At 59.1% G+C, this 23,036-nt stretch overlaps 1 protein-coding gene across 2 annotated transcripts in view; it reads left to right on the top strand.

The window, feature by feature from the left end:
• IQSEC1 (IQ motif and Sec7 domain ArfGEF 1) overlaps positions 1–23,036 on the top strand; it is a gene marked incomplete at both ends in the record, with an annotated part of 318,762 nt that overhangs the window by 167,250 nt on the left and 128,476 nt on the right. For both annotated transcript variants that reach the window (XM_079713582.1, XM_079713576.1), the window contains one exon: positions 18,889–18,933. In XM_079713582.1, the coding sequence (XP_079569708.1) occupies positions 18,889–18,933 (45 nt within the window). The remainder of the gene's footprint in view (positions 1–18,888; positions 18,934–23,036) is intronic.

The following is a 23,036-nucleotide window of genomic DNA, read 5'->3' as shown; positions in this document are numbered from 1 at the left end:
TGGCCACGGCTCCGGCCCTCGTCCAGGGCGCTGAGGGTGGGTGCCTTGTCTGGCAGCGGCAGGGAGCCCAGCACCTGGGGCCTGCGGATGAAATTGGTTTTGTCCCCACCTGCAGGGACCTAGGAGGCATTGTTGCCAGGTGCTAAGTGCCCACCAGGCCCACCTTGAGGCCTGCTGCTTTACCCCAAAGCCTGTGTCTGCTCCCCCTCCCCCCACCTGTTCACTGGCTCTTGTTCTCTCTCTCTCCCTCCACTCACCCCTGCCCCTTGGCCTCTGAGGCCCTGGCCCTCGCTGGAGCTCACAGAGCAGGGGAAGGATGCTGCGCTCCAGCTCTGCCCCTGCCTTGCTGTGTGACCCTGGGCCGGCCTCTTGCCCTCTCTGGGCCTGTGACCTCATCTGGAACGAGAGCGGCAGGGTCAGCTTTTGATGGTTCTGTTATGCGGACTCACACAGGAGGCTGAGGGGAGGGACCAGGGCCCACCAGAAGCAGAAACTGAGTTTCAGACGCTCTGGCTCTTTTACACACAGCCCGTCCTGGGCATCACTTGTGGTCCCCGGGGCGGGGGTCGTCATCCACCGGCTCATTCATTCACTCACTCCATAGTGGTTGTCAAGCACCTAGTCTGTGTGCCGGGCCAGGCCCTGCCGCCTGCAGCTGACAGTCTCAAGCGGGGACACACAACAAATACGGCCCCAGAGGCCCACCCCACGCCCGCCCTGCCTGCCCTTTCGGGAGAGCCCTTGCTGGTCCCTCTGCCGGAAGGGCCCTTTCTGCCCCTCACCTCAGACCTCGAGATCCGATTGCGCCTCTCTCTCGACTCCCCAGGCAAATTGTCTCCTCGGCGAGTTCCCCGTCACTGGTCCTCCCCTTTGCCACAGCGCAGGCCCCTCTGTTGTTCCCAGCCACCTGCTTCTCTGTCTCCCCCACCGACTGGGACCTTCCCAGGCAAGGCCCTGCCTTTGTTTCCTGGCATCCGCCTAGGCCCTGGCCTGGCAAGACACCAATAACCTTCTTTTTAAAATTGTGGTAAAATACGCACAACATAAAATTTACCAGTTTAGCCGTTTTTAAGCGTGCAGTTCGGTGGCATTAAGAACATTCACGCTGTTGTGCAGCCGTCACCTCCATCATCTCCAGAACTTTCTCATCTTCCCAAACTGAAGCTCAGTCCCCACTAAACACGAGCCCCCCTTCCCCTGCCCCAGGCCGCGGGCACCCACCATCCTCCTTTCTGTCTCAATGGATTTGACTGCTCTAGGGACTCATATAAGTGGAATCACGGAGTATTTGTCTTTTTGTGACTGGCTTATTTTGCTTAGCATAATGTTTTCAAGGTTAATCCGTGTTGTAGCCTGTGTCAGGATTTCCTTCCTTTTAAGGCTGAATAATATTCCATTGTGTGTATAGACCACACTTTGTTGATCCATTTGTCTGTCTGTGGACACCTGTGTTGCTTCCACCTTTTGGCTACTGTGAATAATTGAACATGGGTGTTCAAGTATATCCTTGAGACCCTGCTTTCAATTCTTTTATGTATATACCCAGAAGAATTGCTGGATCATATGGTAATTCTACGTTTAACTTTTTTGAGGAACCTCCATACTGTTTTCCACAGCAGCTGCACTGTTTTACATTCCCACCACTATTGCACAAGGATTCCAGTTTCTCCACATCTTTGCTCACACTTGCTGTTTTGTTTTGTGGTTTTTGTTTGTTTGTTTGTTTTTGTGATAGCAGTCCTCAGGGTGTGAAGTAGCACCTCACTGTGGTTTTGATGTACCCTTTCTTGAATAAAGGCAGGTGTGAGTGGTAAAGTTCAGCCTCCTTCTCTGCTGATGGACCACTCAGCCCCGAGGACCCCTGGCGTTGTCTGGGGAGGGCTGGGTCAGCTGGTCAGCTGCTGGCTGATGCCCTCACTGCCTTTGTCCAAGTTTCTGTCCTAGGGGAGGGTTGGGGGGGCGTGGATATGAGGCTCTGGTCTCCCCACCAGAGCCCAGTCCTCCAGGATATAAGTAGCCCAAGGAGTTGGGTCCTTAGGGGTACATGGCACGCAGTAGGTGCTCAGAAGTTTTTAATCACACCAATAATACCTGCTTCCATGTTTTTTGGCTGTTCTTTGTTTATTCATATAATTGAGAGATAATTCATCCACATGGTACAAAAATGTCTGTACACAGTGCAAAGGCGCCTCCCTCCCCTGTCCCTCTGCCCAGAGGCCACCACTGTGTCCAGTTTCTTGGGGTCCTTCTGGGGAAGTTCTGTGCGTCGATGTAAATACTTTATTGTTGAGGTGCCTCAACCACCCAGCCAGTTACACAAAGAGTTTCCAATCGCTGCTTTGCAGTTCTGGATTTGAGGGCCCAGTGGGGGGACCTGGTAACCAGCAAGCCCTTGAAGGAGGTGATGTGACCGGGTGGCTGGCAGAGTGGTCTCCATGAAGGAAGCAAAGCCGTGGCAGGAGAGTGGAGGTGGGCGGGTCTGGCCCTGGGGCATCCGAGGATAAGGTCACACCACGCTGCCCAGCAGCCTGTTTGTCCTGGGCTGGCTGTCGGTCCAGATCCGTTCTGCTGGCACATTTATTAGCTTCTGTTCAGCGCTGGGCATGGACTGCATCCTGGGGGGCAGCGACCCCTGCCCAGAGGACACAGACACAGATGGAGTTGCCAGCACGGGGTTAGAGAGTGTGCTAGGGGCTTTCAGCAGGGGCCGCCGGGCATGTGGGCGGCATTCGGGGTGGCTGCAAGGAGAGGTGTCTGGTGGGTGGAGCCCGGAGAGCCCGTTCCCTAGGGTGTAGGGGGCAGCCCTGCACAGCCGAGACCTGCGAATGTCTCCCCAGATCCCCATGAAAGTGAAAATCCGCGCGTGCTTATCTGAACCTGCGCCACACTCCACGTGACACCTAAACCACTAAACACATTCCCCGTGATTGTCACGTACATTGACCTTTCCAGGAGTGCGGCTGCTGTCCTCATAGTCAGGGGAAGATCAGACTCTGATACATTCAGAGCTCTGCCAAGAGCTGTCACCACTGAGAGCATCACGGCACCGAGGGCAGCGTCCCTCGTGGCACCCGCCTGGTGACAGGTAGCCGCTGTCATCTAGAGGGGCGGGCGACTGACTGCCTCCCTGTGCGCCCACCGCTAATACGCAGGTCACTTCATCATGAACTGCTTTCCTGTTTTTCTCTCTGTATTGTTACAACTAGGGCATTCTGTTGATTTTTGTTTTAAAATATGTGTGTAAATAGATCATATGATTCATGAACTTCATTTTAGACCAGAGAAAGGGTAGCACAGGTTGGAGCTATCAAGACAGGGGGGTTGAACGAGGGGTCTTTGTGGTGACGGAACTATTGTGCGTCTTGACGTGAACATGCACATAGAACCACGTGGAACTAAGCCCTCCCTCCGCTACCGGAGACACACGAGTAGACATGAAACAGGAAATCTGTCCGAGATGGTGGCTGCTGCTGTCAGCATTGTGCTGGTGATGTCCTGTAGTTTTGCAGGACGTTGGGGGAAACAGGGTAAAGTATAGATAGGATAGGATCTCTCTGTATTATTATTTTTTTCTTTCTTTTCTCTCTTTTTTTAAATTAATGAATTAATTAATTTATTTTTGGCTATGTTGGGTCTTCGTTTCTGTGCGAGGGCTTTCTCTAGTTGCGGCGAGCGGGGGCCACTCTTCATCGTGGTGCGCGGGCCTCTCACTATCACGGCCTCTGTTGTTGTGGAGCACAGGCTCCGGACGCGCAGGCTCAGTAGTTGTGGCGCACGGGCTCTAGTTGCTCCGCGGCATGTGGCATCTTCCCAGACCAGGGCTCGAACCCGTGTCTCCTGCATTGGCAGGCAGATTCTCAACCACTGTGCCACCAGGGAAGCCCCTCTCTGTATTATTTTTAACAACTATAGGTGAATCTACAGTTATCTCAAAATTAAAAGTTTCATTGGAAAAAAAAAGGCCTGGGGCAGGTGTTGGGTCTGATGAGCTGGACCCTTGGTGACTGTGGGACAGGAAGGCTGGCGACCACGCCACACCCTGTCTCAGTCCCTCCATGGGGGCCCTGTGTGGTCACAAGCCTCCTCCCCAAGGCTGAACCCCACCAGGGCACGGGACCAGCCTCCTCCCTTTAGCTGCCAGCTGGGGCCTGGTCGGTCCCTGGCACCCAGTTTGAGTCCATGCTCCCAGAGCCCCTGGCAGAGCTGGGACCCAGGCTTGCTGCCCCCCACCCCAAGCTGCCCTCGGCCGGGCGGCCTGCTCCCTGGGCCTGCGGGACCGCCCGCTGCCCAGTGCCGCCAGCACAGCGGTAGTGCGGGCAGCTGGCTCTTCCGCCCTCGGTCCCCACGTCCCTCCCCCACCCAGCAGCAGGAGCGGGGACAGATGCAGACCGACCGTTCCTTCAAGTGCCATTTTGAAGACTAACATGAACCCAGCCGACTAAAACTGAAAGGTTAAAGGAGGCGCGTGTTCTTGATGAGTTTGTCCTCCTGCATGTTGACCGTTCAGTGGCTCGGTTTCTGGCAAACGGACTCGTCACAGGTTGCAGGGCAGCCGGGACGAGGCCGGCGAGGCTGCGGGCAGCAGGGTCTAAGCCAGCCCACACGTGGTGCCGGCTCAGGGCCCGGCCCACCTGTACCCCGGGGCCAGGCTCACTGGACAGACCCAGCGGGGGGTCCTGGCCTTCCCTCCAGTTTATCCGATTTCCTGGGGATGAGCTGGGGACCTGAGGGCTCCAGGAGCCTGAGATGCCCCCTGCTCCCTGTCCCCGGGAGTGCATGACCCCGGAGGAGTCCCCGTGAGGGGGTCCCATCGGAACAGCCCCTGGGCTCCTCGGGCGGCGATCAGAGTGTGGCTAATTTCATTCCTCATCAAGCTGGTCCCGGCATCTGTTTGGAATGGTTAATAAGGGAAGCGATACATTTTTAATCAGTGCGGCTCTTGCTGGAATCATCAGCCTGGCTCTCAAAGGCCTCACCAGGCCAAGATAACACAAGTGTCTTCTCACATTTGCTCTGTTATCAATTCCGGCCCTACCTAGTCCAGGGGGCATGGCCGCAGGTGTCCTGGCGTCTCTCAGATCCCTCATCCTTGGTCGCGCTTCAGTCCCTGACCATCTCCGGGGTTGCTGAGCAATTTTGGTACCTCGGATGAGCTCCCTGAAACCGGCTGGGCCGAGCAGAAGTGGGGGCTGAGGTATTGGGGTGATCAGTGCCTTTTCCCGTTACCTCCCCCTGCCTCAGTAGCTACTCGGATGGAACGCCTTATCTGCTGCCCAGTGGCTGTGTGACTTGAGGCAGATGACTTAACCTCTCTGAACCTCAGGTTTCTTTTCAGTACCATGGGGCCAATAATTGAAACTTTGCAGGGTGGCCATAAGGATTCAGTGACCCACATGGTGGGTCTGTAACTTATAAATATCCTCGTCACCTTCCTCCCCTGGACTCTCACTGCACAGGGATGGACTTGGGGACAGGCAGGGACTTCAGAAACACAGGCCTGGGAAGGGGAAGGAAGCCGGCTGGGGCGGAGGGAGTGTATCAACCAGAAGTCTCTGGGTTGCAAGGGACAGAAACTCAAGTCAGAAGGGATTTTAATGGTCACTGTTGGTGAATGGCCCGGGGCCCAGGCTTCAGCGTGGCTGGGTCTGGGGGCTCCAGCGCCTTCCGCCTGGGATGTGTTCCCACGTGGGGGCTCTGGTCCCCTCAGGACCCCTCACCTCCTGCTGGTCAGCCCTGGGGTTCGTGGTCGTTCTTGAGACCACGTCCATGGCCCGAGAAGGCCGTGTGCTGATTCGCCAGCCCTGGAGCTGGGCGGACGGGGTCGGCTCCACCTGAGCCACTGCACTGCGCGTTTCGGAGCGGGTTCAAATGTGTGTTTACTGGGGAGGGGGCAGTAAACTGAGGCTGGGGACAGTGCACCGGCTATGCTTGGAGTTAGAGGGCAGCATGCTGAGCTGGCAGCCTCAACTCAGCGCTGCGCGGACGCCCACAGCCAGGCGCCAGGGAGGCAAGCCCTCGGCTGGGTGGCTGGGCTCTGGCCCCGGAGCAGAGCCTGGAGTCGTTGACCCGAGTTGCAGGGGCTCTGTGACTGGGAGGGGAAGGCTTTGTGGCTGCGTGTGTTGGGTAAGCCCATGGGGCCCCTAACGTGAGGGATCTGGCTGACCCTCCCACCCCGCACCCAGGCTCTACTATCTCCCTCTTTCTTAGCCAGCTCGGAGCAGTAAACAAGAATCTTTTTTCTTCTTATTTCGTCTTCCCTCTTTTCCCAGTGGTATATACTAAAAAAAAATTTTTTTTTTTTTTTTGCGGTACGCGGGCCTCTCACTGTTGTGGCCTCTCCCGTTGCGGAGCACAGGCTCCGGACGCACAGGCTCAGCGGCCACGGCTCACGGGCCCAGCCACTCCACGGCACGTGGGATCTTCCCGGACCGGGGCACGAACCCGTGTCCCCTGCATCGGCAGGCGGACTGTCAACCACTGCGCCACCAGGGAAGCCCACGTGCCAATTTTTAAGGCTAGAGTATTGTTTTAGCTTGCCAAGATTAAAAATTTTTAAAAAGCTGCCTGGGGCACTGTGTGTTACCCAAGAAAACTCATCACCTTTTTCAGAGCGACCTCACGCCCTTTTCACCAGCACCTCCGGAGGGCACCCCCTTCCAGGCTGTGCCGAGCCTCCCCCTTGGGGGCAGGCGTGCCCTGCTGTCGGCTGCGGATCCCATGTCCCCATCTGTAAAATGGGCCATTCCCGGACCCTGAGGTGACCGCAGACAGCACATAGGTGCTCAGGCGGGAGCAGCCTCTCAGCCAGGACGGGGGCTGATGATGCCCGGGGTCCTGCAGCTGTAGGAAACAGCACCCTCACGTTTGTCCACCGCACTTCCCAGTTTACAGAGTGCCCTGAAGGCAGAGCAGGGCTTAGCTCCAGACCCCCTGGGCAGGGGCTGGGTCCTGGGCTCAGCCCTTTGGTGCCCCTCCCTCCTGGCCTCCGGAGCCTCCCAACCCCGGAGTCCGTGGGCAGGCCCCACCCTCCAGCAGCCCTGCCTCCATCCTGTTCCACACACACGCCCTTGGCCTCGCATTAGCCGTTGGACAGGTGTCCCGGCTCAGGAGCCCCAGGTCCAGAAGGGACATGATACCGGAGAAGGCAGAGCTCTCCCTGGGGTGGCCCAGTGGAAAGCCAGGGCGCAGAGTCGGGCTTGGGGACAGCAGGGCTGCTCACCCTCTCCTAGGGCCACGTCTGTCCGTCTGACATGAGGTTGCGGGGTTTCCATTCCCTGCCCCCTCCGCCTCCCCGCCCGCTGGCCCCCTCCTGTGCCCACATGCCTGGCTTCCGTCCACTGCCCGCCTTTGTCCTTTCAGTCCCAGCTTTCCCACCACACTGCCACCTGCCTGCGTCCGCCGGGCCTGCCGCTGGGTGCCCACTCCTGGAGCAGCACCCAGGGACAGTTGCTGCACCACAGGTATCCCTATACCACCTGAGGGTGGAGCCCCTGGGGGGGGTCTCAGAGGGGGTGGCTCCTGAGCTGGGCCCTCTGGCCTGGGGCAGCTGCAGTGTCAGTGAGTGAAGGATGCCCCACGCTGTTGCCTTCAGCCTGAAGTTTATTTTCTCTCTTCCTTTTATCCAGCGCCGCCACGGGATGATGGGAAAACCTGGAGGTGTCTGATGGGGGTGCCCAGGCAGCTGATGGAGCAGAGTGACAGGGGTGCATGCTGCAGGTCGGCCTGAGGCCGGGGTGCGGCGGGGAGAGGAAGGCATCAAAGGCATGCAGACCACCGTGCCCAGGGGTCTGGCTCGGAGGTCTGGGTGGGTGGCAGTGCCATCACCAAGATGGGCCCCTGGTGCAGGGAGATGCCTGTTGGGGGCCAAGGAGGGGCCAGGGAGCACCAGCTTGGTGTGCCTCTAGATTGGGGGTGCAGGTCAGAGGCTGGGATACCCCCATTCTCATGCACCAGTGAGGACGCTGCTTCTCCATCCACCCACTCTGCCCTGCACCCCGGGGCTCAGCCCCGCCCAGCTGGCCAACGGTACATCCTCCCCTCTGCTGTAGCCGCCAGCCACCCCGTGGGCCGAGGGCACCCAAGGCCTTCCGCCCGGGCTCAGCCATCTGCCAGGAGGAGAACAGTCTGCGTCCTGAGCAGAGGCCAGACGCGTGGGGCACAGCGCATGCTGTGATGGCATCTTGCTGCCCCTGAAACAGACGCCCCCGCCCGTGGCCTCCAGGCTGAGTTCTCCGCCTCCTTGTGAACAGAGGGGGTGGGTTAGGGCTCCCCCTGTACCCAGGGACCACCACAACCATGGACCCAGGGGCTGGTGGTCCCCAAGGCTCCGCCTCCAGGCCCCTCTGCAGCCCTCGAGAAAGTGTCCCCCCAACAGAGCTGGGGTCGGCCTCCTGCTGCTGCAGGCTGAGGTCCCCCAGCAGCTGTGCAAACCCAGCTCCCGTCCCTTCTCTCCTGCCCCACCCAGTCCCCAGTCCCCACGCCCTGCAGTCAAAGAAGCACCCAGGAGCCCTCACTTGCTGAGACTGGGGATGAGCCCCTGCCCCACTCTGCACCCAGCTTGCTCCTCTGCGGCCGTCCAGGAGACACCAACCCCTCAGGGGACCTCCAGCGGTGGGGTCATGGAAGTGCAGGGCCTGTGAGATGCCACAGCTGCGTGGCCGCAGGAACCACATGGGAGACAATCTGCTGGGACAAACGTTCCGTCTGCGCCCGAGTCGGGCCAGGCCCACATCCTGGTAGGCCTGGAAGGGGTTGGTGCCGTCCCCCGGTGCATGGCCTGAAGCACTTTTTGGTAAACCCTGGGAGAGATGGTGCCGCAGGGCAGCAACGGGGCCACGTGGACAGCACGGCCACGGTGCCAGCATGCGGGAGGCTGAGCAGGGAGACCGTGAGGCCTGTGAAGACCACTGCTAAGACAAAACAAAACAAAACAAAACTTCTGAATAGATAATAGGGCGTTTGTGAGGACAGAAGCCAGGTGGTGCCCGGCACTCAGCACAGCGGCCTCATTGTCCTCGAGCGCCCCAGCCTCGGTTTCCCCTTGAAGTTTCCCCAGAAGCCCCCAGCTCCAGGGGGTTCTGGGAATATTCCGTGTTGTTTTTAACTTTCATTCAACTAAAGGGAATTAACACACCCGGTTTGTATGGAAAGACCTTGGCGGATTTTCCTTGACCGTGGTTGTTGAGTGCAGGGCCTGGGGCACAGCCCAGCCCGACTCTTGCTCGCGTGTGAGGCCGGGGGGGTGCTTCCAGCCGCCCGCAGGAGGGCCTGCATGCGCATACGTGCCTACAGTCGTGTGTGCACGCGTGCTGTGCAAGCACGTGCGCGTGTGATGGTTCAGAGGTCTCTTGTTTTTTTAATTGAAATATAGTTGATTTACAATGTTGTGAGAGTTTCAGACGTAAGTTAAGAGGTGTCTTGTATGCGTATTTGTCCGACCGTGTGAGGTCAGCATGGATCCGAAAGCGTGTTTGTGGTTGGGATGCCGCCCGGTGGGCCCCACGTCAGACCTGGAAGGGGAGGCAGCTGGGCGGAGTCCACCGTGCCCTTGCCAGCGTTCCAGGTCAGGGGCTCTGGGCAGGCAGGGTCCCCCAACCTCGCCCTGCCACAGAGGACGGCCACCCTTCACCCTGCCCCTGGAGGGGCCGTGGAGCCGGGGCCCCGTCCTTCGTCTGGCTCAGACTTTGGTCACACTTGGCGGCCGTGCCCCAGACTGAGGGCGAGCTCCGAGACGGGGCATTAGGACAAATCCAGGGCCGTGTGTCCAGGGTGAGGGGCAGGAACCTGTTGCACGCATGTGCGCGACTCCTCCAGCTGGGCGTGTCCGTGTCTGCTTGTGTCTGCGTTAGGAATTTCTGTGGCAAGGCACCAGAAGCTCGTGGTGGGACTCCCTGGGGGACAGGGGGACCTTGGTGGACGTGGTACCTTTGGGAGGGGGACTTTCCACTGGATATCTTTTTTGTTGTACTTATGAACTATGAGAGTGCATTAGCTATTTAAAAATTAAATTTGTCAAGTCTGTAGGTTGCTGGTTTTGGGGTGAATTGGCTTGTTTTCTGGATATCTGAGGGATGCCCTCCCAAGGAAGGGATGCACTCAGGAAACATGTGCCTGAGCACATCCCTCACCCTCAGGGTGAGTGGGGTCAGGACGTCCTGGTTGGGGGTCAGCTGCCTGGATGACTGTGGACAGTGGGGACTCTGGAGCAGAGGGCAGGGGACCCAGGTCAGGAGCTGGTGTGGCCGCTTGCCAGCTGGGAGTCCTCGGGCAGGTCTCAGTCCCTCTGAGCCTCGGTTTCCTCATCTGTAAAATGGGGATACAAAACTCCAGCTCCCCAGGCAGGCTTGAGGGTAAAATAAGATCATGTTGGCATCTGAAGAGAGTTCCAGCATGGTCAGACCCCCTCCCACCTGGGCTGGACTGAGGCATCTGTGCTCCCTGCCCATCAGCGAACCAGGTCCAAGAGTGACAGGATGTGGCTCCCAGACACGGCACCCGAGGGCCCTGGCCACAGGCCCGGCCAGGCTCCTGGCCGAGCGGAAGGCCTCAGCCCTACCCCCACCAGCTGGAGAGGCTGGACGTGCCCTGGCCGGTGGCCCTGCACCCTTGGCCGGTGCTCTGCCTCAAGAAGAGAATCCCGGTGGGAGCTTCGGGGTCACAGAAGAAGCTGGGATTCTGGGTGCTGGGGTCTCGGAGGTGCTTCTCGGCAGGTGGGGGCAGCCAGGGAGGCTCCCTTGCCAAGCCAGGCCCCCCTGTGCCCCTCCCTGTCCCACTCCGGGACCCTCCCCTTGAACACACTCAGACCCTGCCCTGGCTGACCCCCCGCACGCTGCCCCCGCTGAGCCGAGGTCTGGGCTGAGGCACTGTGTCCAAGGGGAGCCCCGCCCTTGCCCCCCACTGGCTCACACACCCGGTCGGAGAGACCCAGCCGGGGTGTGCCCCTCCCTCCATGGGCAGCCACGCATCTTACTCGCCGTGTTTCTCCCTGTGCTCTGATGATGCCTCAGTTTCCTCATCTGTAAAGTGGGCTCCTTGTTAGGGTGACATGAGTGAGGATGATGCTCTCAGAGAGCTGGGCACAAGGCGGGGGCCGCGTGGAGGGGGGATGAACAAATCCTTGTCCCAAGTGGCCTGAGACACCCCACCATTACCCCCTAAGTATCCCTTCTCTAGACAAACCTCCTTGTGGTGCAGATGAGGCTCAGAGGGGGATTTGGTACCCCCCGCCCCAGGTCTCACCCCAGGGCCGCTGCCCGCCGCCCTAGCTCTCTCTCCACACCTCTGTCCGGAAGGGGGGGCCCTGGGCAGAGACACCCCCTCCCCCCACAGTGGAGACTTTTCCAGACTCGGGCTGAGCTCCTGGGCAGGGCAGCCTGGCAGGACGGAGGGGCGTGGAGGCCAGCCCGGGGACAGTCACTCACTGTGCCTACAGGCAGGGCTGTCTGGGGCCCAGAGCCAGGACCAGAAGGCCGGGTGGGTGGGCAGGGCCCCTGTGGCTTTCTCAGAGGCAGGCCCAGGGCAGGCGTTGGGGGCCTGGGCGAGACAGCTAGAGGCGGGGGAGGGAGCCAGCAGGGCGGCTCCTCAGGTTGGTCTGGTTTACAAGGCGCCCCCTGTCTGTCCGCTTCCTGGAGCCGCACTGGAGTCTCCAAGGCAGGAGGCGGCCCCATTCCACAGACGAGGAGCCCGAGTCTGAGGCAGACCAGAGCGGGGCACCCGGCAGGTGACATGAGACAGCAGCCTCGGCCCTTGGGGATAATGGGACGAGACCTTGGGGCAGCCTGGCCACCTCCTACCTTCTCTGTGTCCACGCTTCCGGAGCCCCAGAGGAGAAGGAGGACAGCGACACACGTGGCAGCGGCGAGGGGTGAGCCTGCCCCGGACAGGCGCTCTGTCTGGGGTTGGCTGGGGGCTCAGGAGCAGGGGTCCTCAGCCTCTGCCCCAGACAGAAACTTTGGAAGCTCTGGGGATGGCCAGGCACCCCCATCACTGCCCTAAGAGCAGTGGTCCAGCCCCCTGGGTCTGCATCCGTGTGTACCCAGAGCCATGAAAACATCCCTCCCCTTGACCCAGAAATCCCAGGAATGGGTCCTAGAGGCACATCTGCTGCCTGCACAGAGACCTCATTGGCAGGACAGCCCAGCAGCCAAGGATGGGGAGAGACACACCAGGCCTGACCCCGATGTGGGCAGCGGGGAGTGTGCCCAGGGTTCCCAGCCGCTTCCACAGGGTGACGCAGAGGAATGTTTGACGACCTAAAAACACGGAGAAGGGTTAAGTGAGCGGGGAGTGTGGGCCACAGAACAGAATGTACTTTTGTGCAACCACAACACACATAGGCCCAGTCCCCGTCCCAGGCACACATTTAGAGAGGCCTCAGACAACAACACAGGCAAATCCGCAGGGAGCTGAGAAGATGGGTTACTTTATTTTCCTCGTTGTGCGCTGTTGTTATTTTCCATAGTTGACGCAGTGGCTATGTATTATTTAGTAAAAGGGAGGCGCGCGGCCTCCCCGGCCCCTCTGGAAATGGGGGTAAATCCACAAATAACTCCAACCCAGGGCCCATGAGTCTGGAGCCGCCCTGCCCCAGGTCCCTCCCAGGCCACGCCCTTGCCCACTGCTCCCTGCCAGCCAGCCCACCCAGGCCCCTGTGGGCTTTGAGCAGACTCCCTTGGACGAGGGCTGTGTGGAGAGCCTGCCCTCTGCCCATCCTGACCCTCTCCCTACTTTCTCCCTGTTTCTTCTCAGAAACAAACAGAGTCACCCTCTGGCCTGAGCACAATGGCCCAGAGCCACCTTTGGCAGTCCGGAACCCTCCCTAGGGCCCTTCCAGAAAGCACAGGGTGCCAGGAAGAATTCTTACACCAGTGAACATGTCCTTTTTAAAACGGACAGAACTGGGACCTCCCTGGGGGTCCAGTGGCTAAGACTCCGTGCTCCCAATGCAGGGAGCCCGGGTTTGGTCCCTGGTCGGGGAACTAGATCCTACGTGCAGCAACCAAGACCCAGCGCAGCCAAATAAATAAATAATTTTAAAAAATAGGAAGTAAAACTGACAGAACTTTGTAGGCTCAGAGGGCCCTAGAGGATTAGCTGGTTCCATGTTAGACCCATCTGGGCAGCTTTTAAAAATGAAGGTGCACCTTTGTTTCACCGAACAAGACAGGCAGGTGGCAGATAAACACATGAAATGATGGTCAGCATTGTAAGCTGTGAGGGAAACTTGAACTAAAACCACAGTGAGGTCTCGCTGCACGTCCATCAGAACGGCTGGAAGTAAAAATAGGGGCAACACGAAACACTGGCCGAGATGCAGAGAAACTGGATCCCTCTTGCATTGCTGCTAGGAATGTACAAGGGTACAGCCACTCTAGAAGACAGTTTGGTGGGGGGTTTTCAGAGTAAGTGTACTCTTACCAAACACCCTGGCTGTGGCACTCCTGGGCATTTGTTCCAGAGAAGGGAAGACTTACGTTCACACGAAAACCTGTAGGAGAAGGTTCATAGCAGTTGTATCCCTGACAGCCCCCCAGCCTGGAACCTGCCCAGATGTCCTTCCCAGGGGGGATGGATAAAAAAAACTGTGGTACGTCCATGCTGTGGAATATTACTCAGCTGTAAAAAGGAAGGGACTGTTGATACATGAACAGCTTGAATAAACCTCCAGGGAATTATGGTGAGTGAAAAAAGCCAGTCTTGAAAAGTTACATCCTGTACGATTCAGTTTGTATAACGTTCTGAAATGACAAAATGATGGACAGATTGGTGGCTGTTGGGAGTGAAGGATTGGGGGAGAAGTGGGTGTGGCTCTGGAGGGGGTGTGGCATGCGAGTGCCACCTGATAGACCATCTTGGAACTCGATCTTGGGGGGGTCACAGAAAACTACACATCTGGTGAAATTGCATAGATACACACACATGCACGCACGCATGCATGCAACATCAAAAGATGACTACTGATCACAAAAAAACAGACTTCTCAATTTAATGATTTTAGTGCTTTTCTGTGTATGGGGGGATGCAAGAGTCTGGGCTCATTGAAATTACCCTTCGATATGCATCTTAACTCTCTAGGGCCGGTCTCCTCTTTTTCTCCATCCTGAATCCCCTCAGGGCGCACTGTCAGGTCAGCTGCAGTGGCGGATGGCTTGATGGCGGGCAACAATTTTTTGTGCACAATGTTATCACTGGGGGAGGCTGGGGGAGAGTTGCATGGGTCCTCCCTGTACATTTTATTTTGCGACTTACTGTGAATCTGTGGTTATTTCAAAGTGAAGAGTTAAAAAAACAAAAACAAACAAAACACCCAAAGTGCAGGAGCATGGCCCTCAGAGGTTCTGACTCATCCGTCTGGGTTTGGGCCCAGGCGTCAGTACATCTGTATTTCTTAGAAGTGTCCATGTGTCTACTGCATGGCAAGTGATGGAAGCCCTGCCGCTCCCTCATTCAGCAGAGGGAAACTGAGGTCAGAGAGGGGCAGGGGTTTTCCCAAGGCCACACAGCTGCTGCGGAGTCAGGGGTGGCGGGAGAGGAAGACCACCAGCTTTGAGGCCTTGGGTTTTTACTGCTGCTCCAGGCTGGGGCTGAACCAGGCTGGTTGTTGTTTTAATGTAAATTTTTATTGAAATCCGGTGTACAGCTTGTTGAATCGTCACAAGCTGAACTCAGTCACGTAACCAGCACCTAGACCCCCAAGCAGAAGCTGACCAGCCCCCCAGGAGCCCCCTCGAGCCCTGCCAGTCATAGCCCTCCTCCGCATCCAGGGGACCCTCTCTTGACTCACAGCACAGAGCCGTCTTTCCTGTTCTTGATCTTTGTAGGTGGCCGGCCACCTTTTGGAGCCATGCCAGGGAGTAGGACTGGAACAGCCAGTTTACTCTGAGGGGGAAGGAAGTGGCCTCCCCAGGAGCCCGGTCATGTAGGGCTGGGGACAGGGGCTTCAGAAGGGACTGTCCCCAGGGCAGTCGCCTTGTCCAGGGTGGCTGGAAGGGGCTGTTTCCCCGGAGCCTGCACTGGAGGCGGGAGGAGGGCTGGAGCCCTGCCCAGTTGACCCGGAGTGCCGCGTCTGTGAGCCTGGTCCAGGGGCCTCCAGAGATGCTGGGGCCCCCGGGCAGGGGCCCAGCAGAACAGACAGAGCTCTGGACTTGGGGCCACCACACCTCAGTAAGAGACCGTGGTACCGCACGGTTGCCACTCAGAGCCCGTTTCCCCTGTAAATGAGGATTTTAGATATGTGGGTAAAACAAACATCTATTAATATAAAATTGGTGTGTTAATACAACACATTAAGATCATTCGTATACTGTCCATATCACACCTTCATCTAATACATAACATAATATGCTACTGTTTTGAGTTCTCTACTGGTCGTAGCTGGATTTATGGGATACTGACTCTGTGCCTGGCACTGTTCTAAGTGCTTTAAATGTATTAACCTATTGAATCTTCCTAAAACGTAATAAAAGAGGACCCTAAGCTGAGGCACAGAGAGGTTCATTAACTTGCCCAAGGTCACACAGCTAGTGTGTGGCAAAGCTGGGACCTGAACCCCGGCCCTCTTGGCTCTAGAGTTCACGTTGTAACCTCTAGGCTCTAACGTCTCACTAAACGTTATTGGGTGTGATCATACCGTAGCGTGTGACACCGCAGACACACCTGCTCTGCACCTTCTGGTATACAAGGCGCTTCTGCTCCCTGGGCAGCACCTCACCTTTCTCACAGTGACCGTGTGAGGTGGAGCTGTTACCACCGCCCCTCATTCCGGATGCGGAGGCCGAGGCCAAGAGGTGCTCCGGCATGTCCCAGGCCATTGGTTCCCAGTCCAGGCGCTGGGCCGTGCCCCTCCTGTTGGCAGCTGGGCTGAGTGGGGAAGGAGGGTGACGGGCAGAGTGGGCCTCAGTCTGTGGCCAACAAGGCTGCGTGGACCCCGCAGGGCACAGGGCAGACGGAGGGTCCCCGTTCAGAGCCAGTCCCAGCTGGGCTGTCAGGGTCCGCAGCGCACCGAGAGGGGGACTGCCAAGGGGGTCAGACCACCGAGGGGTTCCCCGGGATGGGTGGGACTTGGGTGGTAGGAGTGGGGAGCCGAGGCAGGGACCACCGCTTGTCACAGGGTTTAGAGCTGGACCACAGCAGGCCAGGTCAGCCGTGAACGTCTGGGAGGGTCCCCGTCTGCACGTGTGTGCCTTGTGGACACTACTGCCTGGGGGGGATTTATTGTGCACCCTTCCGTACCTTGGACCCGAGTGTCACAATATGGTGGGGTGTCCCCGTGCCTCCCTCACAGGCTGTGCTGACAACCAAATGAGGTGACACTGGTCGACTGTTAATACCAATGCCTAGTCTATAGGAACTGCTCAAAAAATACTCACTGTCATTAAAGGAGTGAGAGAGGGACGAAGGGGGGAGGGAAGGAGGGAGTGGGGAAAAAAGGAAGGAAGGAAGGAGTCTGATTGGGGGATAAGGTAGGCAAAGAAGTCTGCACAAAGGAATTGACCTTTGAGCAGGGTTTTGGAGGGTGAATAGGAGTTTGCTGCAGGATGAAAAGGCAGGGAATGGAGTGCTGTTCCATGTACAGGGAGCCCCTGGGCCACATGGTCAGCCTTTGTAAAGGGGGGTCATGATTCCATGTGCCTCGTGAGGTTCACGCAGGGGTTAGGAGAGGAAGCATTTGGAGAAAGAACCTAGCACCCACTGGGTGGACTGTCTGCGGCAGGCCGAGATGGGGCCGTGTTATCACGATGTAGTCAGAGCAGGACTGGAGCTGGGGAGGGCAGCCCTGGGCCTGGGCAGAGTGGGCTCCAGGAGCCCCAGCACCGTTGGCTGTGTCCCTGTCACATCACATTGGTGTTACTTCGCATGGCACGTCCGTGTCTGAGCAGCCAGGTGGGGGATTGTCCAGACTTGGGGCTTCCAGGAGGCCAGGTTTCCTCACCTCTCCCAGCACAGGTCCCAGCACGGTTCCTGGCCTGGGAGGGAGGGAAGGCCTGCCTTGCCAGCCCTGCCCTCTCCATCCTGGAAAGCCGCTGTTCACCCCAGCGTGGGCACAGGACAGTGACAGTCCAGCAAAGTGACTCGAGGGCATCCTGACACCATCCCTCATGTCCTCTCTTCTTCCTGATCCCTGTCCAGGCCTGCTGACACACAGGCAGAGGTGCTGAGCCGATGGTGTGCGGCCCCAAGTGGGCTCTGGCTCCAGGGGAGGGGGGAGCCGTCTGTAGCCTCTTCAGCTGAGGCTGGAGAAGGGGGGTGCCTGAGGCAGGTTCTGGGGCATCCCATCTGCTGCACGTGGGGTCCGGCAGCCAACGATGCTTCAGCCAGACAGGAAGTAGCAGAATCACAGGACAGTGCGGGGATGTGGAAGGAGGGTCAGGGAACGAGGCCGAAGCGCAGATGACCCGTGGTGGGCTCCCAGCGGTGGCCCAGAAGGGCAAGGCCCACGGTGCCAAGCTCAGGCCCACTCGGAGCAGGTGCCCTGGACTTCTGGGTGTTGGGTGGGGAGAGGCACGCGGGGCACCCACGGCGGGAGGGCTGTGGCCCACGTGGGAAGCAGCCTCCAGGAGCGTGTCCTGTGTCACAGCAGCCGCTGCCCAGGAGGGCAGGGACAGGGTGTGCTGGGGAGCTGGGCCCCCGCCTCGTGGAAGGCACCCAGGCCCGAAGGCCTCGGTCACCAGGCACGGCGCCAAGCAGAGCCAGCAGAGGCTCGTGTTTCTCGCCATATAGTTTCAGATCAATTATTTGCCCGCAGGAGCTTTGTACTCTCACTCCTGTTTTACAAACGAGGACGTTGAGGCTCAGAGAGGCGCTTGTACCAAACGCGTGGCTGGTCGGGGGTGGGGTGGGATCTGACCCCAGGTGGGCTGGCTTGGAGCCCAGACCCACAGCAGGACACCGAACCGCTCTGCCAGGGCTCCCGGCATGGGGGTGTTGGGCCCTGCCTGTGATCTGGGCCTCTTTGGGGAGGACATGATGGTCTCAGGCAAACACACCGAGTCTCCGTGCCTCCCAGTCTGTAGAGCAGGGGACCCACAGCGCTTACCTTCTCGGAGCCTGTTTCCTCACGGGCGTCTGTGGGGCCTCAGCAGGGCCCCCCCCGCACTGACTGCCCTCTCCACCTCTGACCAGGTTTGTAGCAGGTGACAGATCAAAGGAGGCACCGTCATGGCCGGTCCCCTCAGTGGGACAATGACCAGGACACACGGGGCCCTGCCTTCGGGAGGGGACTCTGACGGGTAGATAGGAGTGAATAAGCAAACAGATAGATGACTCGGCCTCTTTCACGTGGGGCTCTGAAAGAGAACGAGTCGGGGGCGAGGGTACTGAAGGGCGGGGGAGGGCTGCTATAGACAGGGAAGGCCTCCTGGAGTTGGAAAATTGTCACCTGTGATGGGGACAGAGCATTCCATTGCAGGGGCAATGGCAAGTGCAAAGGCCCTGGGGCAGGCATGATGAGAGGAGCGTGAGGGGGCAGAGGCCAGCTCATGCTGGGCAGGGGTTGTCTGTGGTCAGGGGCTGTGGACCTGCCAGCTGGCAGGCCCAGGCCACACCCCAGGGTGCGGCTCTGCCTGCAAAGAGCCTCCGCTGGGAGACTCCCTGTGGGACCTCGGGCCTCAGCGTCCCCATTGAACAGGGAGCAGTTGGACTTGTCGTTGCCAAGGGCCCCCTGGGACTGAGCCCCTGCACTGGCGTGTGGGGTGGGCACAGGGCGGTGTCTTGGCTGACCTGTCAGAGGACAAAAAAGCACATGGTTTCTTGCATGTGGGGGCCACAGGCTTGCCCCAGGGCTGCTCACCTACCCCAGGACCTGACCTGGGACCACCCAGCACGGCCCCCCGGGGGGAGGGCTTGTTGTCTGGGGTCACCGGTAATCCTGTCTCACTTTTGCCACCTCAGGAGCTCCCTGGAGACCGGAAGCAGCCTCTCCACTGACCGATACAGGTACTGTTGTACCATCTGCCCTGGACCTGCTCAGGACCACTGGCCCACTCTCCCCATCAGCACCTAGGATCGGCCCCAAGAGGCCATGGGGGAAATTAGCTCCCCATTTGGCCCTAAAATTCCCCCAGGGACTGGAGATAATGCTGACACATCCCCTGAGAACAAGTCCAGCTAGAAGTGGTCCCTCCTGGACCATGGCTCAGCCCGTAGTTCCTCCGAGATTCAAGGCTGGTGGTCCCCTGAGGGCTGGCCTCCAGCCGTGGCTCCCATGACGACCAAGGCTGCAGCCCAGGGGAGAAGCCAACAGTGTCTATCAGTTTCCACACTGTACTTGGTAGAAGTGGGGATGGTGGTCTGAGGGTCTTGTATCTTGATGTTTCTGTAAGACGTCTTCAGAAGGAAGGGCTGTAGTCTGTAGTGTAGGGGAGGCCCCTGGATGGGGCAGCAGGTGGGCATGGAAGACCAGGCACGGGCAGCTGGTCCTGAGTGGGGTTGGCATGAATGGGGGGCTGGGAGGGGACGTCTGTGCTACACGTGGGGGGGACTAGAAGTGGGCTGGGGGTGCCCGCTCCCAGGAGAGGGCCGACTTTGTGAGGCCCTGAGAAGTGGATGTGGACCCAGGGCCTGGAAAGCGAGGGGGCGGGTGGACGGCAGACCCAAGTCCCACTGGGGAGCTTGGCCTCGGTGACAGGGCGCTTCTGCACAAAGGCAGCGTGCCCCCGACCTGGAGCTGTCAAGCAGGGGCTGGGCCCCAGCTGTCGGGTGGCAGGTGCTATATGGGGATGAGATGGTCTAGCGACCAGCTAGATGCCTGAGGCGGCTGAGGCTGTGAGAAGGGCTGGGGGTGGGCACGAGGGCGCGGCTTCCCTGAGCAGCTTGGGGCCGGGTACCCTCGGGGGCACTGCTGGAGGATGGAGAATCAGGTGGTCCACACACATTCACACTCTCATGTAACCCCGTACACGGACGCTCTGCAGCCACAGCACACACAGCAGTAAGGGCTGTCGCTTCTGTTGGCTGAAAGCTGGCAGCGTCCACCTCTGCACGACCGCGCAGAACTATCGGCCCATTTTACAGGTGTCACGTTTTCAGGACTCTCGGCTGGTGAGCAGAGCTGGGATTTGAACCCAGATCCTAGTGTGAACACTGCCTGATGCTGTAGCACACTCCTCGCCCATGTGTGTGCACTTCCTGCACAACCACACACACACACACGCAGACTCCTGGACATCTGCACACTCCCTTACTTCGGCACTCGGACCCTTATACCATCCCTCTGCACGTGGGTCCACACACACCCACGGCCTCACTCCAGTTCGGGCACATAAGTGATGGCGGTCATGGTCGGGGGTGGCCACAGTAACCACCGCTGCCTGAGGCTGGCCACACTTGACCTCATAGCCAATGACCCCCTGCAAAGACAGCAGGGCCCCTTGGGGCTGCCTTCCCCCTCCGCTTCTCAGCCATTATTTCCTGAGCACCTGCGGCTGTGGGAGGAATAAGGAAACCACAGGGACCGGTCCTGCTGCCTTTGCAGAGCTACTGTATCAGGCGGCAAACGGACAGAGAAGTCGGGTTTTAATATATGTCAGGTGGTGACACGTGTGTCAACTGAAGAGAAGCGCACAGCCCTAAAGTTGTGAGTTTTGTTTTATCTGGACCTTACTGAGGACTGTAGCCTGGGAGGCAGCCTCTGCGACAGCCCTGGGGGACCTGCTGCCAAGAGGGGAGGGAGAAGCCAGGAGGTAGAGGGCTTTTTGCTGGGGAAAATGTGCTCCACCATCAGAGATGACTGCCAATCACAAAACCCCAGACATCTCAGGTTAGTGATTTTAGTGCTTTTCTACGTATGGGACGATGCAGGCGTCCTTGAAATTATTCCTTAGATGTGCACCTCCACTATCTAGGGTGGGTGTCCTGTTTTTCTCCATCTTGAATCCCCTCAGGGTGCACCTTCAAGGGGCTGCTACAGTGGCTGACAGCTTGATGGCAGCAGCATTCTCTGTTTACTGAAGTGGCAGCAACGTTTTTTGTCCACAAGTGCTATGAAGAAAAATAAAGCAGGGTAAGGGGGATAGTGATGGGAAGGTAGTCAGGGAAGGCCTTTTGGAGGCGGCACTGTTTAAGCAGACACCAGAAGGAAAGGCGGGCGAGGGATGAGCCATGCAGCTATCTTGAGTAGGAGCATCAGACAGTGGGACAGCCAGTGCAAAGGTTCAGAGGTGGAGCGTGCCCGGCACGTTTGAGGAGCAGCAGGTGCTACATGAGATCTGTCCTCGTCCCCTTGGGACATAGGCAGAGCCCAGCTTAGTGTTCCCATTTCACAGATGAGGAAAACTGAGATCCAGAGACCAGAGGACTGTTGGTGCCAGACCCAGCCGCCCCCTCCCCCCCCCAGCACGACCGCCTGACCTCTGCCCTTTATACGCAGCGAGGCCGCTGGCTTTGCTGCTTTGTGGGGGCCTCTGAGAAAGCCGGCCCTCGGGCTCTGGTGGCCAGTCCCACGGAGGTTCTGGAGGCCTGCTTACAGCCTGGGAAATTCAGAAACAAAGGTCCCAGCCAGTAATTGCCTCCTTTCAAAGGAACAGCCGGCTTCCTCTGCCACAGGCGTGAGAGGGAAGCTGATGTCCTGTTGGGGGAGGGCGGACGGCCCTTCAGGGAGGCTGGCAGGCAGGCCCCTCACCCTCGGCAGGCCGCCATGTTGCCCTCCTTCCTCGCCGGCCTCGTGAGCAGCCCAGTGACCCAGCAGCTCCCTTCTCCCCAGGCTGGGCTGGTGGACTGTGCCCCGCGCTGCACCCAGCTCGGCCATCCTGATGATGCTGCCCGTGCCCTTCCCCTCGCTGGGCTTCACGCTCCCCGCTCGACTGAGCCATCGCGAACGCCCTTCCCTTCTAGCCATCCACGGCGGCACTTCCCACGGAGAGCCGCCCTGTAGAGCCGCTAGACTGCATCACTCCTGGCGGAGGGGGGCGTCCTATGCACTGCGGGGTGTTTGGCGGCCTCTAAATGCACTAGAGGCCCGTAGCGCCGCCCTCCCCATTGTGACAACCCACGGTGTCCCCAGGCATGGCCACTGTTTCTTGGGGCAGGGGGTGGTGGCAGAATCGCCCCGGGGGGAGAGCCACTGCTCTAGAAGCAGCGCATCGGAGATGGTGGACGGAGGAGACTCCCTCCTGAGGCCGGTGACTTAGTTTTTGGCTTTGCTGGGGGGCGGGGGGTGCTGGGATCAGGCCCAGTTCCGCACCCAGCCTTGGATGCCCGGCCGCCCGCACAGGACATGCAGGCCCAGCACTCTGGTGGCAGCCACTCCTGTCTGAGGCCGGTGGGCCTGGACGTCGTCCCTCACACACGGTGATGGGGTCTTCTCTGAGCTCTGTTTCCTCGTCTGTGGTTGGGGTGGGGAGCTAGCCCTCCTCACAAGGATGCGATGGGACCACTGCTTTGTCACTGGTGTTGAGCAGACCAGGGACCCCAAGTAGCCGGCGGGGTGAGTGTGGTGTGCTCAGGAGGGCCCTTCTGTCCCGCTCCCCAGGACCCTTTACTCCTGCAACAAATGATGGGGTGCCTGCAGTGGGCCAGGTGCTGCCCTGAGCCAGGCAGGGCCGGGGGGCTGGAGGAGCTAAGTAAATCAACGGGATCATCTCAGAGGAAGGCACGTCCCGCAGAGAAAGTCGGGGTAGGGTGTGCGGGGGGCTCGGACGCGACGCTGGTGGTAGGATCTGGTGGGTTCAGAAGGGCCGGGGAGGCACCTCTGGCCAAGGGCACTGCCCAGAAGGCCTGGAAGAGGGGGTGGCTTCTGGGAGCTGACGGGAGCTGGGGGTCTGGGCGTCGGGAGCCTCAGAGAGCTCAGACGGTCGGCAGGAGTCGGGGCATGGAGGGCCGGTGGACAGTTGGGAATTTGGCCTTTATTCTGAGAGTAGCAGGGGTATGGGGTGCAGCAGGGAGGGCCGTTTGAGATCCCTATGGCTAGTGTGTAGGGAAAGGGCTGCAGGGCGCCCAGAGTGGAAGCCAGACCTGCCAGGAGGGGCCCAGTGGCTCTGCTCGGCCGCCCGTGACGCTGGGTCCTGGGACGCTGAGCCACCCGTTCTGCCTGTGGCCCCCGG

Source organism: Hyperoodon ampullatus (genome assembly GCF_949752795.1).
Source record: "Hyperoodon ampullatus genome assembly, chromosome: 10".
NCBI lineage: Eukaryota > Metazoa > Chordata > Mammalia > Artiodactyla > Ziphiidae > Hyperoodon > Hyperoodon ampullatus.
Note: the sequence above shows the minus strand (reverse complement) of the source record. Positions and strands in the feature narration are given on the sequence as shown.